Below are 18,479 nucleotides of genomic sequence, written 5' to 3'. Positions count from 1 at the left end.
CAGGAGGGGCCAGCGCGCCTGCGCGCGCCGAGCGGGCGAGACAAAGGGGAGGGCCCGGCCGACCCCGCCCCCGGTGCCCCGCCCCGTGCGGCCGGCCGGGCGGGCGTATGGCCCCCGATCCGGTACCCCCGTCGCTGCCGCCGCCGCCATGTACCCCGCGTGTCCCCCGGCCGGCCCGGCCCCGCGTCGCGGCCGCCGGCCCCCGCCCGGTCGCCCTGCGCAGCCGCTGCGACCCCCCACGCCTGCCCCGGTCTCCGCTGCGCGGCCCCTGCCCCCTGCACCCGGGCCGCGGCCCCGCGTGGCGGTGAAGATGGCCTTCCGCAAGGCCTACTCCATCAAGGACAAGCTGCAGGCCATCGAGCGCGTCAAGGGCGGCGAGCGGCAGGCCAGCGTGTGCCGCGACTTCGGCGTGCCGGGCGGCACTCTGCGCGGCTGGCTCAAGGACGAGCCCAAGCTGCGCTGGTTCCTGGAGCAGCTGGGCGGCGAGGTGGGCACGCAGCGCAAGAAGATGCGGCTGGCCAACGAGGAGGAGATCGACCGCGCCGTCTACTCGTGGTTCCTGGCGCTGCGCCAGCACGGCGTGCCGCTGTCGGGGCCGCTCATCCAGGCACAGGCCGAGGCTTTCGCGCGCCAGATCTACGGGCCCGAGTGCACCTTCAAGGCCAGCCATGGCTGGTTCTGGCGCTGGCAGAAGCGCCACGGCATCTCCAGCCAGCGCATCTACGGCGAGGCTGAGCCGCCGCCCGCCGGCCCCTTGCCCGGCCCCCCGGTCAAGCAGGAGCCGGCACAGTCCCCCCGCGCTGGCCCCCTGCCCGACTGCGCCTCGAATTTCCCGGCCCCCGCCGAGGGCGGCTACGGCGACGAGCAGATCTACAACGCCAACGTCACTGGCCTCTACTGGAAGCTGCTTCCGGAGCAAGCCGCGCCTCTGGACGCGGGGGACCCCGGCGCAGGGGGCTGCGGCCGTCGCTGGCGGGGAGACCGGGTGACGGTGCTGCTGGCTGCTAACCTGACCGGCAGCCACAAGCTGAAGCCGCTGGTCATCGGGCAGCTGCCAGACCCACCCAGCCTGCGCCACCACAGCCAGGACAAATTCCCTGCCTCCTACCGCTACAGCCCGGATGCCTGGCTCAGCCGCCCCCTGCTGCGGGGCTGGTTCTTCGAAGAGTTCGTCCCGGGCGTCAGGCGATACCTGCGCCGCAGCTGCCTGCAGCAGAAGGCCGTGCTGCTGGTTGCCCACCCACCCTGCCCCAGCCCGGCTGCCAAGATGCCCACCCTGGAGGAGGGCGAGGAGACCCCCAGGAGGTGCCGGCTTGAGCCCCTCGGCTCCCCAGAAGAGCTGCAGACCCCTGACGGGGCTGTGCGGGTGCTGTTCCTGTCCAAGGGCAGCAGCCAGGCGTACATCCCTGCCCCACTGGAGCAGGGCGTGGTGGCTGCCTTCAAACAGCTGTACAAGCGCGAGCTGCTCCGGCTGGCCGTGTCGTGCGCTGGGGGCTCCCCGCTGGATTTCATGCGCAGCTTCATGCTCAAGGACATGCTCTACCTGGCTGGCCTCTCCTGGGACCTGGTGCAGGCAGGCAGCATCGAGCGCTGCTGGCTGCTGGGCTTGCGGGCCGCCTTTGAGCCCCGGCCTACGGAGGAGTGTGCTGGGCAGCCAGCTGGCCAGGCCGAGGAGGCTGCAGAGCACAGCAGAGTGCTCAGCGACCTCACGCACCTGGCAGCCCTGGCCTACAAGCGCCTGGCACCTGAGGAAGTGGCCGAGTGGCTGCACTTGGATGATGATGGCGGGCTGCCCGACAGCTGCAGGGAGGACGCGGGCCCCAGCCGGCCCCCTGTACTGGTCCCTGGGGCCCCTCCACCCCCAGCCAGCCTACTGTCTGTCATGGCAGGCGGAGAGGAGGAGGAGGATGTCACTGTGCCCACTGCAGGGGAGGCCGTTCGGGGTCTGGAGACGGCTCTTCGATGGCTGGAGAGCCAGGACCCCCGGGAGGTGGGGCCACTGAAGCTGGTGCAGCTTCGCTCACTGATCAGCATGGCCCGAAGGCTGGGGGGCATCGGGCCCTCTCCCACAGTTCCTGACGACGGGTTGTGACCCAGCCAGCCCGAGCAGCCCCCCCAGTGGCCTTTCTCCTGCTGCACTTGGAGGGAGGGGACACATCGTCTCCCCTTTCCACCTCCTCCCTCCCTTGGGGTGGCCCAGCCCATGGCTCAGGAGTTGCAGGATCCCAGCCCAGCCTGGCTCTGAGGAGCTCTGTAGGTGAAGGGTCATCCCCTCCACTGGTCCCCCTGACTCATGTAGGGGTAGCTAGAAGAGACCCCGGGCTCCTGCCCCTCCTTCCTGGGCAAGCACACATGTTGGGTCTGTGCTCTTAGCCAGGGCTCCCCCCACGCAGGCCTAGCAGACACACACACACCACAGCACTTTACAGAGCAGTTTGCTGTGTTCCCACCCTGGCCCCTGTGGGGCTGAGGCCTCCAGCCCCACTCCTGCCCACACCTCCTACTCCCTGACCCCTGCCTCCAGGGCCCAGCACTTACACTGGACAGGGGCCGGCACACCCCTCTGACTGGGCTCTGATGCTGCGTGATTCCCACACCATAGCCGCCGGTCGTCTCAGCGGGAAGCACAGCAGTCATTTCTGGTTTTAGTGTATTAAGTCCATTTTTACGGATACTCTCCAGGAACCCAGAGGGAGGGGTGTCACTCCCTAGCCCGGGCCATCTCGGAGGGCGGGCAGCTACGTGGGCTGGAAGGGAGAGCGGGGCCTCCTGAGGCTCCGGACGCAGCAAGGGGTGCAGGTTTGTGGTCCACTCGGATTTTCAATTTTCCTTAAGAAAATTCCATCCTGAGCAGCTCTCATTCTGTGGGGCTGGCGAGCACTAGACCTGGGCCCTGGTGACCAGACCAGTGAGTGGACCAGCCACGGTCCACTTCGTCTGGCTCCAGGGAGCTGCCCCGTGGCACTGACAGCCACACACAGGACAATCCTTGTGCCTTTGCTCCCTCCAGGGCTCCTCCTGCCCAGCTCACCCCCCCCCCCCCGAGGCTTCCTCCACCCCTGTCTTGGCATTGCTGAGGGTGTGGCCCACAGCCCGGGGATTTGGCGTCTGGGTTGCACATTTTGAAAGGAGAAGGGAAGGGCTCCTGTGTTCCTGTCCAGCTCTCATTCTGCTCCGGCTCTAGATTCAGGATTCCTGCTGGTGACCTGAGGCTGAGATATCCAGATCTCCCAGAGGCTGCTCTGCAGAGATGTCCAGAGCCCTTGTGAGGGGCAGGGGGCCTGGATTTGAGGGGCTGCGTGCATATTGGCACTCTCCCCTCATCAACTGCCTCATCTGTCTGGGGGTCCAAGACTGCAGAGGCTGCAGAGGTGATGTTCGTGGTAGGGAATGGCTGTGCGCTGTGGGGAGGCAGCTGGGGCACCCTTGGAGCAAGGACGTAAACTGTTCCTTGGAACCATCCCTGGTCAAAAAAGTGTATTTGAGAATGTGTATATGTCAAATCTGAAAGCTAGGGGAAGGTGTGGAGGATTTGGGAGCAAGAGAAGGGAGGCTTGGCTGGCCAGGCCAGGGCAGCAGCCTCCTGCCACACCTGCTGGGGCCCAGCTGGCACATCCGCTGCCAGCTGTCTCAGGTCCACACACCTGCAGGAGGCAGACTGCAGCTGGACCTGGATCTAGCCAAGCAGCTGGCATCAGGCTTCAGGACAGCTTGCATGTTACTCCATCTGCCTCTCTGGCTGGTAGGGACCCAGCCTGGGGCTCCTGGTCACAATAGCCGGTCTGCTGGGCCTCTGCTCTGCTGGGCCTGTCTGCAGGGGTGTGTGGAGACAGAGACCTCAAGCCCCACGTGGGCAGTGGGTGAGGGCGGCCTCAGCAGTGCCCTGCAGCCGCCATCAGCGCCCCACCTCTTGCTGAGTCTCCCTCTTCTCCCCATGGGCCTGGGTGGGGAGGCTGCAGTTAGTATTGGGAACCAGTGTCAGGACAGAACCTCCTGCCTCCCTCTCCTCACGTCCCACCAGTCTCGTCCCCTCTAGGGAGCCAAGGCTGCACCCTAGGAGGTGGCTCTGGCAAGTCCCCATGGCCCTGGGTGTGCCCTGAGTGAATGAGGCACAGCACAGGATGGCCTGGGGCCTTGGAGATCCCAGGTGGCCATCAGGGTGGGTCTGAGAGCTCTTTCTCTCTGCTGGGCCAGGACCTCCTCTAAAGGTATCCTCTCAAAAATGGAGGTGTTGGTGCTGTGAGGCAGAAGCCATGGGCACTGAGCCCTGCACACGGAGGGGGTGGCTCTGCCCCTGAGGGTGGCCTCAGACATGGGTCCTCCAAGCCGGGGGCCTGCAGCAGTGTGTGGGTGGTGGGCGGGCACCTGGGGCCCCACCCCAGCTCTGGTGGCTGTCACTCCCTCCCTGGGCTCCTCTCAGTGTGAAACCATGGGACAGCCTGGTCAGAGCTTCCCACGGGGGACGCTAGAGGCTGTCTCTGCAGGAGAATCGCCAAAGTGGACCCCAGCTGGGTGGCCTCCATGCTGTTGGCCTGCTGGGCCCCAGGCCTTTGAGTTTGCCACCCTGGTGCACAGTAAGGAGAGAGAGGTGTTTGATGGCACCAAGGGGGAGGTTGGAGTTGGCGCTGCTAGTGTCTTCAGCAGCCATCACCTGCAGCACTGGGCACCACGCCGGAGACAAGCTTTCTTGCCCTGGAGGGAGACATGTTTCCCTGGTGGGGCGGGGACACCCACAGCCAGGGAGGTGCTCAGGGACACAGCCACCAGCCTCCCCTCCTGCTGTTCACAGTGCTGTAACGATGCCTTGAGGCAGTGAAGATCACCTTCCAAAAAGTGGCTCTGGGTCAGAGTCACCGTTAGGGCCCCCAGAGGGTTTGGCAGTGGGCATGCAAGGGAAACCCTGCAGATGGAAAGGTGAGCTCGCAGGCTCCTGCTGAAAGCACCCTGACCTGTGGGGTTGGGAGGGCGAGGCCAGGCGGCAGGTCAGAGGAAGCCTGTCTGAGGCCAGCCTTGCCTGATGGGCTGAGTGTGTGCTTAGGGGTGCGGAAGGGGAGCGCCCTCAGGCTGAGGGGTCAGTCCTCCAGTTGGCCTGAGAGGAGGTCAGGGTTGCCAGGGGGAGCCTGCGAACAGGGAGCCCAGGCAGGGTGAGGCTCAGCTCCAGTGGCAGGTCCTAGGGTGGGCGCAGGGTGCGTGTTCTTTCTGGGCCCCTTTCACATCAGCCTCACTGATAGAGTTTACTGGCCAACTGGGCCCCGTGTGCTTTATAATAAAGGCTGAATGTGTCAACCTCACGCATATCCCTGTTCTAGCCTAATTTTTGTTAACTTGATCCTGAACACATAATTTGAAGAAGTAGGGAGGATACAGAAATGGGACATTGATGAAAGCTCACGTCCACCAACTTCTTGGAAAAGTAATTTCAATCTTACAGTAGAAAGTAAAGAAATGGCCAGCAAGGAATTGATCTGTGACCCTGCCCCCATCCCACCAGCTGCCCTTCTTGGGCTGGTCCCTCCTCAACGAGCATGCCTTGTCACGGTCTGTCACCAGCTGGGCTGGGGGATCACCAGGGCACCTCTCATGCAGGAAGTGGCCTGCTCAGGTCAGGCTGGGCAGAAGTGCATTTTCTGCTCCCCAAGTTGAGCCCATCCTGGTCCCCAGGGATCCTGCTGGAAGATGCATCACTGGGCCCCACAGACATAGCGCTGGGGGTGAGGTCAGAGTTGGTGGGGGGCCCAGTGAGCCCATCCTTGCAGAAACCCTGTCCCCACACCACCTCATCCACCTGCCCCAAACCTCTCTGTGCCAAATGTCCCAGGCCTTGGCAGAGACACGGTTCCAGACCGGGATTTGGTTTCATTGGCCTCCCATTAAACCTTGGTCTCTGCTGCTAGGTGGCGTCTTTATTTCCATTTACAGGTACAGAAAGCAGGTGCGGAAACAGACTCAGGCCGACCCTCTAATGAGTGAGGGTCAAGATCAGATGGGCAGCGGCTGGTGAAGGCTGGAATGGGGGCTCCCCCAGGGTGGCAGGGCAGCAGGGAGTGAAGGAGAGGCTGCCACCCAGGTGCCTCACCCCATCTTACAGGCAGGAGGACCCTCTGCCTCCAGTCTCAGCTGTCAGGCTGCAACAAGAACTGGCGCCTCCGCCTGGGGGGGGGGCTCTGTCATGTGGGGAGCCCCCCGAGAGCCCTGGGGGTAGCACAGCAGAGAGCTGCAGGCAGCCCCCCCCAAAGGCTCCATGTCCTTGCTTCAGGCCCCATGTTCCTGGCTCCTGCCCTGCTGGCCCGTTCGCAGACATGCTACAGACCCAAATCCTGCAGTCGAAGGCCAGGCCACGGGACTCTCAGGACTCTCCAAGCAGGGAAGGGTCAAGGCCAGCTCCATCCGCCACTTGCCAGGAGCTTAGGGTCTGGGGAGGGGCCCAGGACCAGCCATGTTCACGGCTGGCCAGGCCCCGTCCTCCAGCTACCCTCAGACCTCAAGCAGCTCCTTCACTGGCCTACAGAGTCTTCGGAAGGGGCCAGGGAGAGAGGAAGGGAGGGGCGGCACTCGGGGCTGTGGCCAAGTCCAGCGCCCATGTGCCCTATTTCCGGCTGATCTCCTTGGCCCGGCAGGTGGCAGCCTCCACGGCGCTCATGGCGGCTGCACGCAGCCCACCCCGCTCCAGCGCGTGCAGCCCATAGATGGTGGTGCCGCCCGGCGTGCACACGTCCGTCCGCAGCTGGGCCGGGTGCTGCCCCTCCTGCAGAAGCATCTTGGCTGTCCCCTGCAGGGAGGGTGAGGATTGGGGTGACTTGGGGGAGGCCGGCAGCCCCTTCTCCAGCTCAGCCCTGACTTCTCATGCACCCCCCACCCTGCCCATCTCAGCCCAGGCTGCCCAGGCCAGCTGTCTCCCATCCCACTGCTCCCAGGAGGCATGCTGACCCCTCCCGTCCACACACTCCTCTGGGGCCAGGCAGCAAGGTCTCACCAGCAAGGTCTGGGCAGTAATGCGGTGGGCCAGGCCGCTGGGCATGCCCATCTTGATGGCACCTTCAGCCAGGGCCTCTGAAAAGGCGCACACCTGTAGCAGCAGGGGCGGGGTCAGAGCCAGCTCTCCCCTGGACCCAGCACCCGCCTGGAGAAGGATGGGAACCTTCAGGAACACAGCCCGGCACACTAGTCACCAGAGTGGAGGCCTGAACCCAGGGGTCTGCCCAGAGGCCGGCCTCAAAGGCCCAGGAAGGCACCGATATAGGGAGGGTGGTGCTCGTGGGCAGCCCAGGGACCCAGCCACAGTGGCAGGGGCTCAGAAAGGCCCCACTCTGCCAAGGGCCGTCCTGTGAGGGCGGGGGTGGGAGCATGGGGACCCAACAACACTCACAAAGGCCACACCACTGCCACTGAGGCCAGTGTGGACGTCCACATGGGCTTCGGGCACCTCCTCGCATTGCCCGCAGGCCTCTAGCAGGGTCCTCAGGAGCTCAACCTCACTGCTGCCGGCATGGCGGCCCCGCGCCATCACCAAGGCCCCCTCCTGGACCACGCAGGGCAGGTTGGGCGAGACCCGCAGCACTCGTGCAGTTGGGGGCAGCAGCTGTCCAGTGAGGCTACAGTCAGGGAGTCCGTAGGATCGGGCCTACTGGGCAGGCACCACCTCTGCCAGCACAGGCTCCCCTCCCTGCTTCCCCCAGCAGGAGAAACCTGAACCCTGGCCCCTCAGCCACCCGGCCACCTCTGCAGCAACCCATCCTGGGCCCAGGCACAGCTGGAAAGGGGTGGCCAGGGCTGGGACGCTGAGTCTGGCCAGCAGAGCCCACCCTGGGGTCAGAACCTCAGCCCCACCTAACCCCACGGGCCACTCACCTCCTCCAGGGTGCTTAGAGAGACCCCAGCAGCCACAGACACCAAGATATGCTCTGCGGTGACCACAGGGGCCACCTCTGCCAGGACGGCCGGCAGGACATGGGGCTTGGTGGCAAAGAAGACGAGGGAGCAGCCCTGCAGCACCTCCAGGTTGGAGTGGGTGGTCTGGCAGCCCAGGGCCTGCAGCAGGGAGGCCGGACCAGCCCCAGGTCAGCGAGGCGCCCTCCCGAACCGCAGCCCTCCCTGCTGGAGGCCGCTCTGGGTCCTCATGGGTCTCTCTCGCTGCAAACGCCTGCCCTGCTCCCGGTGTCCAAGATCGCCCAGACGCCCCTGAGTGTCAGCTCCTCCTCCAGCCCTCCAACCCCAGTGAGTGCCCACGACCACCCCTGCCCATCCAACACACACATGTCCACACGCACACACTCCGTACCCAGCCCTGGCCCTCCACAACCTTGACCTTCCTTGTGGCCTTTGACCTTCCCTTCCCCAACCCAGCCTGCCTCAAAACTTTAGTTAAGTAAGCAGCACTTTCCTGGCCCCAAGGAGCATCTCAGAAGGACAGGAGCCAATAGCCACCCGGGGCCCCGGGGGAGCCTCCACTCCAGCCCACTCACCCGGAAGTGGCAGAGGTTCCTGTCAGTGGGCGCACTGGCAAGCACGTGCTGAGCTTCCACTTTTCCTGGAGAGAAAGGTAAAGGTGGGGCAGGGTTGGGGGTGTCAGTGAGGAGTTGGGGAGAGAGGAAGGAGGAGGAAGAGCCAGTCTGGCAGGCCCCTTCCTGAAGAGTCTCTCAGGCTCAGCCACACCTGGGCCATCCCAAGACTCTCCTGGAAGCAGAGATGGGGCCACAGCATTGGACACATTCGATTTTACTCAGCAGTCATTGCCACCTGCCTGCTGCTGAGTCCAGATGCCCTGCCAGACACAGGGGCCAGGAGCTTGCCTCGTCTCGTGAGGACACATATCCCTCGGACCGCTGCCTGGGGAGGAGGGGGTGTGGTGGGTGGGGAGGCCTGGGGGTGGGGTGGGGCCCAAACGTCCCTGGGACGGGGTGCATCTGCGCTGGGACATCCAAGCAGAGGCTAACTGCCCATTTGGTAGAAATCATCTAGTTTTGTGGGTTCATGGTTGGTAAGCTCAGATTTCTGTGCGGTCTAATAGAATGGCAGAAGTGCAGCCCCAGCCTGAACAGTGACCGCCACTGTGTGCTGCCTACACGTGCCGGGACTGTGATCCATGTGGACTCTACCCACCAGGAGGCAGGCCAGCTCTCAGGTGTTACAGGTAAGACACCTGAGACCTGCAGTAAACTGTCTTCCGATGATTTTGACCTCTCTGGACCTTGACATGTAGCGGAGGCCACGGAGAGGGCAAAACACCCTACAATACGAAGGATGGAGAATTCTCCGGCTCCAAACGTGCACAGTGCTGAGACTGAGAAATTCTGCAGAAAGGCCAGGAGTGCAGCTGGGACACAAACAGAAAGAAAGAGTCCGAGGCTCGACGGGTCAGGCGACTCCACCAAGGTAGGAGGTTGGGGAGTCCCGGGGGATCCAGCCTCTAGGCCAGCCTGGGCGGCCCAAGAGAAGCATCACAAGAGCCACACGCGTTAACTTTACATTTTCCAGTAGTCAGAGTAAGCAAGCAGGAAGAAGCAGGAAAAGTTGAATTGCACTGCATTTTTTAACCAAATATAGCCAAAATATACACGTACTCAATGTTAAAAATGGCTAAGATACGTTACTTTGTGAGCTAGATCTTCCAAATTCTGCGTATACTATACTCCATGCACTCGCCGCACATCTCAGTTTCACGTGTGGCTCGAGTCCCACGGGGGGACGGCGGGCTCTGAGCCTCTCCACATCCCCCTCGGGCTGCGCTCCCAGGGAAGCAGTCCCGAGGGGCAGGTCGGCGCTCCGCCCCCGCCCACGGCCGCCCGGCCCTGCTCCACCCTGGGACCCTGCGCGGAGGGCCCAGTGTTGCCGGGGACTACGCCGGATTCATCCTTCCGGGCAGGTGAGCCTCGCCCTCCCAGGCCGCGCCGGTGTCGCGTGCCCGCCACCCCCGGCAAGGGGACCCTACACACCCCACGTCCGCGGCGCCCCACCTGCTCGGATGAGGCCTTGCGCGACGGCCTCCGCCATGCGTCCGGCGCCCACGAAGCCCACGCGCCGAGGGAGGGACTCCGCCGCCTCCGCCGCCATCTCACCACCGCGCCGCACCCCGCCCTCGGCCGGGCCAATGGGCTGCGCTGCCCCGCACCTGCCCTCGTCCACCCGCCGCCAGACCCTCACGCCTCGTCCCCTCCCGTCCCGGCTCGGCGCTCTGCCGCCCGCTTAGTAGTTGGTCTCGCCCCCTGGCGGCTCGTTGGCTGGAGAGCTCTAGACGCGGGGAGCCGACGCAGAGGGGGCGGGGCGCCGACGCAGAGGGGGCGGGGCGCCGCAGGGGGCAGCACCGGCGCAGTTCCGCGCGGATGTTTCGGTCCGACTGAGGACATGAGTTCTGTTCTGAGGACCCCGGCGAGCGAGCCTTGATAGGATTGCGAGCGCTTGTGTGATTTCTCAAGTGCAGCTCGAGAGAGGCCATTCAAAGGCGAAGGGTCCCAACCGGTGGGGGCTACTCTGACCTTATCCTAGAAGTCGGTGCCCTGCAGCCCTCCAGGTGGGGGTCCCTCTCGGGGATGCTGCAGAGCCTGGAACACCAGTGATGGCGGTCACTGGGCAGCTGAGCTTCCAAGAGGGGCATCTGACCAGCCGCTGATGAAAACCTGGCAGCCGGAATGTGGACTCCAGCCGATCATCCAGACAGGCCAGGGGCTGGAGAGTGGGACCCTGCTCACGCTGGGTGGGAGCAGCATTCTCAGCGCCCTGGTTTTCTGTTTGGAGCTAAGAGTGGACTCGGGCCTGTTGTACAAGGCTACCTGGTCAGGGCTTGTGGACAGCTCTTCTCCAAGCCGCAGTGGGTCCAGCAAGCCAGGGAAATGTGCGAGCAGGGGTCTGTTGCATTTCTGTGTTTAAGTGGTTTCCACAGGCCTCCCAGGGCGCTGAGGGGAGGAAGCAGGAAAGACCTTCCTGAGGCCTTGGTTCCCAGCAGAGACCTAGCCGGCTTGTTGGCCCTGAGGAAGACAGAGTGCTTGGCTGCGGCCAGGGACCACCTTAGAGACTGACAGGGGTGTGGGCTGTGGGTGTGGGCTTTGCTTGTAATTTTTGCTTGACGTGGGAAAAATAAGGTCTGGAGATCTAAGACTGTAGTTAAAACTGCATTTTAAAGACATTTAGCTATCTTCTTTAAACTCTTACTTTGACTTGTTCTAAGTTCTTTCAGCAACTGCCCCTGCAGCATGGGGCCTGCTCTGGGCCGGGAATAAAAGCCACACAGCAGCGGAATGGACAGCCAAACCCCTACCCTGCAGATCTGCATTCTGGCTTGGGGGACAGCCCCTCCTCAATAAACACACACACACACACACACACACACACACACAGGACAACCCAGGGGACAGCTCAGGACACAGAACCACTTTTGGTGTCCTGTCACGCATGTCTGGCCTCTGCTCTGTGCCGGGCCTCCTGCCCACCGTTCTCACCTCGCTGATCTGAGCTCAACTCAGGTACTGCCCCTCCCCCTCAATCCCCGCATGGGCAGACCCTTCATTCACCAAGGGCTGGCACCAGGGGATACCTGGTCCTGGAGCTCCAAGTCCCTGGGGGAAGGACAGGTATCACCAGAGAAGCAAACAGGTAGGGTGGGCCTCGGAGAGGGAGAACCACTTCAGTCGAGACATAAAACGTGGCTAAGCCAGAGAGAAAGGGGGCAGTGACGGGAGCCATGCATGGTCAGTTGGGCACAGGGATAGAGGTTGGGACTGCGTGCCGGGCACAGGGAAGACAGCCAGTGCCGCCTGGATAAACAGAGTTAGTCATGAAAGCAGCTGACACACTTGAGGCCAGAGGAAAGTTGGGGGTCACTGGCACGAAGACCAGGAGAGCCGGGGAAGGTGCCTGGGTCCTGTGTGAGGTGGTCTGTGGACTCTGGCCTGAAGGCTTGGGAACTGGGCACCCCTAGGTCCACACCCAGCACTAGCTGGCTGGCCAGTGGACCGGTCAGTCAAACTGTCCAGATTTCCCCGTTGAGGACGGGGCGGCCCAGGCCGTTCACCTTCCTGCCCACCAGGCCCACTCTGCATGTCACCTGTTAACTGTCCACGGGAGAAGGGCAGGCCAGGCCCTGGCACCCAAGCAGCCACCCGAGGGCTGGGGAGATGAAGGTTCAGGTCTGGTCCTACACTCTTCTGGAGTCCAAGGGGCATCTGAGCCATGCAGTCACCACTCTCTCCTCTGAGCCATCCGTGTGCCCACTCTGCCTGTCTGAATCCAGACCCAGCCTCTTTTCCCAAAGTGCCAGGGATGAGGGGGCTCCGGGAAGAGTGCCAGTTTCCAAGGCCTTCATGTGGCGACAGCCGGCCACTGTGGCCTGGCAGCTTTTGGGGGCTGAGCAGTCAGTGGGGGATGGTGGGTTTGGGGGCTGCCCAGGCTCAGGGAGGCTGTGCCTGTGGGTGGGGAGGGGAGGGCTGGTACAGAGTGGCTGGGGCCAGGCCTGTGAAAATGCACTTTATTGGTTCCTGGGGAGCGGAAGAACAGGACCAGAAGTGGACACATTCAGGGACCGACACGGGGAGTGGTGCCAGGCCTGGCCAGGCCTTGGTTTCCCTGAGGATGGATGTGAATGGTGGGCCCACTGGACAGTTACCCAGAGCTGCCCAGGCAGAGAGGGTGGAGCCCGGGCTCCCTGACGAGGGCAGTGCCCTCAACTCCTGGCAGGTTGAGGGTGGTTGCCACTGGGCTCTGCCGGCTGAGCTGGGTGCCTGGAGAAGGCGGCACCGCTCCCTCTGCCCCGCTTCACTTCCGGGCCTGCTCGTAGTTGTCAGTGAACCAGGCACAGGTCTCCTTCACCGCTGCAGAGGGGGCAGGTAAGGGCCAGGGCCGAAATGACCTCCGTGGGGTAGGGGGGAGCATCATCCCTCTGTCCGGCCTCCAGGATGAGGGTGTGGAGACCAAGCAGCAGGGAAGCAGAGGCCTGGGGAGGTCCTGAGGGATGGGGGGGGCACTCACCCTGCTTGAAGGGCGTGAATCGGAAGTCGGGTAGGTAGGCCCGCAGCTTGCCGTTACTGGCTGTCTTCTTAAACTGCCCGTCCGCCTTGGTGGTGTCAAACTGGGGGCCTGGTCAAGGCCACAGCAGAAAGGGAAGCGCCCACACCTGCCCTTGCCCCTTGCCTAGCCTTCCCAGGGAGAGCCTCTGAGAGAGCAGCAGACCCCACTCCCTGCTGCCTGGGTGAGCAGGCGCGTCTGCACAGAGACCCTCGGTGCCCCTGCCTGGAGTGAAAGGATACAGTGACCTCCCCATGGAAGTCCATGGCCTCCATCACAGCTTCGGCTGCCTCCTGGATGGAGATCTCATCTTCCTCGCCCACTGTGGAGAGCAAGGGGCCAGCGGCCAGGTCAGGCCTCCTCTGCCTGGAGCCCCTGCCGCCCACCCCCAAAGTGTTCCCGCTCCACTACTCCACACAGCTCTCAGGACAGACGGGGGCCCTGGCCTGCCGCCTTTGGGGGCCTCAGGGCGCCCACCTGACAGGATGATGGGCTCCACTTCACTGTACTCCCGCAGGACCCAGATAAGGAGCTGGGCCAGGTCCTGGAAGTCAGATGGCAGGGTCAAAGACCACAAACTATGGCCAAATGGGGCCACAGATCACCCCTCCCAAGTGCCCCAGCTCCATCCCTGTGGGCTTGGCCAGCTCAGTCCCAAGTCCCTTCTCTTGATGAGCTCGGACTGTACCCAGTACTCCCTTGGGGACAGGAGCCTATAGGGACTGAACGAAAACTAGTGACTGCTCCCCAGGGGGCTCAGCCCAGACCCCCACCTTTTCCCAGACTCCCTCCCTCCCACAGCCGGCATGGCAGCCCCAGGAGATGTGCTGGGGGACAGCCATGCACTCTGTGACCAACCAGTGAGTAGATGAACTGCCTCCGAGGCTTCCCTGTACCCCACACCGTCAAGGCTGAGCCAAGGCCTGCAGGTTCCAGGAGGGTGAGGTCAGGGGGGCTGTGCCGGCCACTGCCCCTCCTTCCCCTGAGCCGCAAGGACCCCATCAGGCGGTTGACCTGGCCGGTGTGTGGGTGGTAGCACTCACTCTTGGCCAGGTGCACCTTGTGGATGAGGCCAGGCAGCACGTGGCCATCCTCGATGCTGAAGTTGTCATGGGGCCCGAAGACGTTGGTGGGGATGACCGCGGTGAAGGTGCAGCCGTGCTGCTGGAAATAGGCCCTGCGGGGCAGGCACAGCGTCTCCTCTGGCCCTCACCTCGCGACCACTGACCCACCCCGACCTGGCCTCTTACAGACAAAAAAGCAGAAGCCGGCCGGGAAGGGGGAGGTCTGGGGCCCCGCCCACCGCACGGCACTCGGGCCGGTCCCCCATTCCTAGCAGGTGCGTGGGAGGACCTGTTCTGCACGTCGATCATCCTCTTGGCGTAAGAATAGCCAAAGTTGCTGCTGTGCGGCGGTCCGTTGTGAATCTAGGGGAGCAGAGGAGCCATTGCATCTCAGCCCCGCCCCCAGGCCCCGCCCCGCCCCGGCCATGCCCCGCCCATCACCATGGTCTCGTCGATGGGGTAGGCGGTCTTGTCCGGGAAGACGCAGGTAGACAGGCAGGAGACCACCTTGCGCGCGCCCACCTCAAAGGCCGAGTGCAGCACGTTGTCGTTGATGTGTATGTTTTTCCTCTGCGGGGGCGGGGGCGGGTTCAGGCCCCTCCAGGCAGGACCCCAGCCCTGACCTGTTCCCCCAGGGACAGAAGCAGGGACACACCCTGGCAGGCAGTTTCTGAACCAGCTGTTCTAACTGCTGCCAGGGACAAGGCAGGGCCCACCTTCCAGAAGTTAGGGCCCCTCCCAGCTGTAGGAGGGTCCGGGCCTGCCCTCCCTGAGGCTGGGAGAAGGCCCTGGAGGAGAGCCCCGCCCACAGGGGCTGAGGCCTAGGCAGGTGATGCAGGAACCAGGAGGGACCCAGGGGACCCAATCTGGCCCTGGTACAGCAGGGTAAGAAGGGGCCCCTCCACCCCCCCATCCCCAGTAGGAGTGGGGCCTTGGCCAGCCACACCCCTCCCTGGCCCCACTTCCCCTGCTGGAAGTTGTACGTGAGCTGGCCAGGGCAAGGGTGGTTTGGGGAAAGGGGAGAGGGCGTGGTGAGGCAGCGTGCTGGGAAGGCTATCACTGAGACAAGGAGGGGCCCCCTTGCAGAATCTGGTCTGAGCTTTTGCCGTCCCAGTCCTGAAACACGCGGAGGCCAGAGGCAGAGATGATGAGCCAAAGCCCTGCAGGGGCCCGGCTACAGGCAGAACCCAGATCTCTTCCTGCTCAGCCCCAAGCATCCATCCTCTCAAGGCATGTGTGCAGCCCAGAGGGCCTGGCTCCATGCAGCTGGACCTCTTGGGAGCAGGAGGGTTTGGCAGCCCAGAGGGCAGGAACCAGCCCCCGGTCACACAGCAAATGCTGTTTTCTCCCAGCTCCCCTAGCCCCTAGGTTAGCTCCGTGGCTTTTCCTATCAGGCCCAAATGCCCACAGGCCCACCCTCATTCCCCTATGCCTATGCACCAAGTGTGCATCACTGGGGGCCCTTCAGGTTGTGCCAACCCCTGACCCTCAGGGACTTGCTGGGGCCAGAATGTGAGCATGGGAAGCTGGCCAGGAAGTTCCCAAAATCCAGGGTCCTGGCTCCCAATGTTCACTGGGGCCCCCTCACTTACCCAGAAGTCCAAATTGTATTTGATATTCCGGAACAGGCCCCCCACCATTGCAGCAAGATGGATGACGTGTGTGGGCTGGACCTTTTCAAACAGCGCTTGGGTCTGTGCCGTATCCCTGAAGGGAGCCAGGCCGTCAGGAGCCACTTGGAGGCCTGAGGGAACTAGCACCCTGGCTCAAGGCTCTGGGGGCAGGACTCAGGCAGGGCTGATAGCAGGGGGGGCTGCCAAAAGGGAAAGTGGCCAGTTCAGGCCCTGGCTGTATGAGGATGTGGGCTTCCAGGAAGAGATGGGAGGAAGTTTGCCCAGAGCTGCACACACCCAGGCCAGGCCAGGCCAGCCACCTGGCAGGGAGGGCCCAGACAGGAGGCTGCCAGGCCCAGGGACAGGCCTGGCCTGGAGTCTCAGTCTGAGAGAGAGAACGGTAGGGGTGCTTCCGGCATGAGCCCACTCACGTGAGATCGGCATCCTTGGAGGAGACAAACACCCAGTCCTCTCCGGGCAGCCTGGCCCCATCTGCTACCACCTTCTGGATGGCTCTGCCCACCAGCCCAGAGCCCCCAGTCACTAGGATCCGCATGGACCCCTGGGGCTCACCCATGTTGGCTGCACCTGTAGGGTCAAGTGGTGTGAGGCTGAGGCCCTCATGCTCCAAGATGCCCCTGCCCAGGGTCCCTGCCCTTACCACTGGGCCCCACTATGACTTCCAAGGGCTGACCTGGGGCTCCCTGGGACAACTGGCACAGGATGAGGTCCCCAAGGAGTAGACACTGCCCGCTGGAGACCAGATAGACCCAACTAGCCTGAGTCATCCCCTCCTCCCACCCCCATTCCCCAGGGAGCTCTCTTCCTAGAGCCACACAGGAGCCCTGAGACTGCCACTCAGCCAGGAGAGCCAGGCTGCGCCCTGCAGGCCCAACTCTGACCCCTACTAGACCAAGAAAGGGACCACTTGCTCCCTTCTAGCTGACAAGAGAGGAGACAGCCAACCCTGGGGCTGGAGGCTCCTGGCCCAGATCTTTAGGGCTGCTCCCAGCCAAAGTCCATATGCTACAGACAGGGAAGAGGCAGTGCCTGTGTTTGTAGCCCAGTGCCCACCTGGGGCCAGCTGGTCCCAGCAAGGCTTCTAGAGCCTGGTTCCTTCTGGTTCAGATATGGAGAGGCCTCGGGGCACCACCGCCTCTGGGGACCTTATCTTGGAGGCTAGAAATCTGCTTAGGCCCCTACAGGACGGCTCTGACCCCACTGTAGGGCCCCACAGGCAGTCCGGACAGGAGAGGACCCTGCCCAGACATCCGGCTGCTCCAGACTACGCGGGCAGTCCAGCAGCAGGTACCACGGTCGGCCCCCTTTCATGCCGCCGGGCGCTTCCCACACTCCCGGATCCTCTCCCGGGGCCACCTCCATGTCTACTAGCATCTTGCAGCTGGGCACCCCCCAAAATTTCCCAGGCCCCACTCACGGCCTGCGCCCACGAGCCCCCGTCCCACGCCCCCGGCTGCCAGCACCCCTCAGGCCTCTCTGGCTGTCACAGGACACCCAAGGCCCAGGCCCCGGCTCGCCACGCCAAGCCCCCCCCCCCCCCCCGGGTCCCCTCGGTGCCGCGCGCAGGATCACCTGCGCCGTAGCCCACCTGTCCGACGCACAGAGAGCTGCTTCCGGCGCCGGCGGAGTCTCGGGCAGGACCGGGCCAGGTGGAGGGGGCGGGACCAGGTCGGGCCCTCCCGCGGCGCTCTGGGAAATGGAGTCCTCGCAAGGCGCCCCGGGCAATGCTGGGAAGTGGAGTCCAGGACTGCGCAGCATCCTGGGAAGTGTAGTTCTTTCCGGCTCCCCTTCCCAGAGGCGGCGCTCGGTCCTTCTTAACCCAGCCAGACACTGGGGAGCGTGGGGGAACCTACTGGGAGAGGATGCACGTCGCCGCAACCCCGCAGGCTCTGCACGGAGGAGGGCGGCATCGCCAGCGACCATTCTAAAAATGGAGGAGCCACAACTCCTCATTGCTTTCCTAGGGCAAAAATTTTGGATTTGTGAGAAAGTTGCAACTCTATTACTATATTCGGCACTCTGAGGGAGCAGTGTATAAAATATATTTCACTAAATACATTAAAAACAAATTTCTGGAGATTATTGCAAAGCAGGAGACCACTTGGGGGCTGTCGCTGTAGTTCAGGTAACAGGACTCAAGAGAGGTTTACTGACTGAATTAACAGGACCTGTGCTTCATTCGCTATGCACGTTAAGGGGAGGAAGTCAGGCGTGATGCCTGGTGTGATGGTTGGTGTTATGTGTTAACTTGGCCAGGCTGTCGCACCCAGTGATTCAACCAAACATCGTCAATCAGCTGATTTGAAGACCTCAAGCGTGCTAAGCGTCCGCTCTCCCACTGAGCTCCACCCTCCTCCCGCCCACACCTGGTGTTTCTGAGCCATGTCTTCTCCTTTATTTCTGGCAAGATTCTATTTTTTGCGTCTTATAAACTTAACTTGAATTTAACTATTGCTATCACACCTTCGTAGGAAAGGGGTAAAGGAAAGAGAAAGGAAATAAACTTTTAAATATGACTGTAATACAACTTAGTGACTCCTCAAGGAAATACATACAGAAAGAGCTATGGCTTTTGTTAGAGTCCTGAGGCAAACTGACTTTTTCCCTCTGTGAGTGATCTTTTTTTTCCTGGATGTTTGTATAGCATTTTTGTTTTGTTTTGTTTGGGAGGGAGGTAATTGGGTTTATTTACTTACTTATTTATTTTAATGGAGATACTGGGTATTGAACCCAGGACCTCATGCACGCTAAGCAAGCCTCTCCCTCTGAGCTATCCCCTCCCCCACTC

The 18,479-nt window shown here is 62.7% G+C and overlaps 3 protein-coding genes across 5 annotated transcripts; 1 reads left to right on the top strand and 2 right to left on the bottom strand.

The window, feature by feature from the left end:
• The first annotated feature begins 106 nt into the window (after nt 1–106).
• Nucleotides 107–5,295, top strand: TIGD5 (tigger transposable element derived 5). The gene has a single exon (XM_031439792.2). It carries the CDS (start codon nt 149–151, stop codon nt 2,090–2,092), a length of 1,944 nt encoding a protein of 647 aa, XP_031295652.2. The 5' UTR covers nt 107–148; the 3' UTR covers nt 2,093–5,295.
• Nucleotides 5,296–5,888: 593 nt separating this feature from the next.
• On the bottom strand, nt 5,889–10,240 carry PYCR3 (pyrroline-5-carboxylate reductase 3). Of its 2 annotated transcripts, XM_010999504.3 has the most exons (6): nt 9,954–10,234; nt 8,463–8,527; nt 7,849–8,028; nt 7,367–7,579; nt 6,974–7,066; nt 5,889–6,769 (listed from the first exon to the last, which is right to left on the bottom strand). In XM_010999504.3, exons 1-6 carry the CDS (start codon nt 10,048–10,050, stop codon nt 6,587–6,589), a joined length of 831 nt encoding a protein of 276 aa, XP_010997806.1. In that variant the 5' UTR covers nt 10,051–10,234; the 3' UTR covers nt 5,889–6,586. The 2 variants fall into 2 exon arrangements, with proteins under 2 accessions (XP_010997806.1, XP_031295654.1); XM_031439794.2 differs by lacking the exon at nt 6,974–7,066 and having other exon boundaries at nt 9,954–10,240.
• Nucleotides 10,241–12,443: 2,203 nt separating this feature from the next.
• On the bottom strand, nt 12,444–17,426 carry GFUS (GDP-L-fucose synthase). Of its 2 annotated transcripts, none has more exons than XM_031439795.2 (11): nt 17,264–17,426; nt 16,102–16,258; nt 15,650–15,764; nt 14,499–14,627; nt 14,347–14,420; nt 14,037–14,170; nt 13,852–13,916; nt 13,471–13,537; nt 13,236–13,315; nt 12,958–13,057; nt 12,444–12,800 (listed from the first exon to the last, which is right to left on the bottom strand). In XM_031439795.2, the coding sequence occupies exons 2-11, from the start codon at nt 16,245–16,247 to the stop codon at nt 12,745–12,747; spliced, it is 966 nt and encodes a 321-aa protein (XP_031295655.1). In that variant the 5' UTR covers nt 16,248–16,258; nt 17,264–17,426; the 3' UTR covers nt 12,444–12,744. The 2 variants fall into 2 exon arrangements, with proteins under 2 accessions (XP_031295655.1, XP_031295656.1); XM_031439796.2 differs by having other exon boundaries at nt 17,280–17,370.
• Between the last annotated feature and the right edge of the window lie 1,053 nt (nt 17,427–18,479).

The sequence above is a fragment of the Camelus dromedarius genome, chromosome 20 (assembly GCF_036321535.1).
Source record: "Camelus dromedarius isolate mCamDro1 chromosome 20, mCamDro1.pat, whole genome shotgun sequence".
In the NCBI taxonomy this organism is placed as follows: domain Eukaryota; kingdom Metazoa; phylum Chordata; class Mammalia; order Artiodactyla; family Camelidae; genus Camelus; species Camelus dromedarius.
Note: the sequence above shows the minus strand (reverse complement) of the source record. Positions and strands in the feature narration are given on the sequence as shown.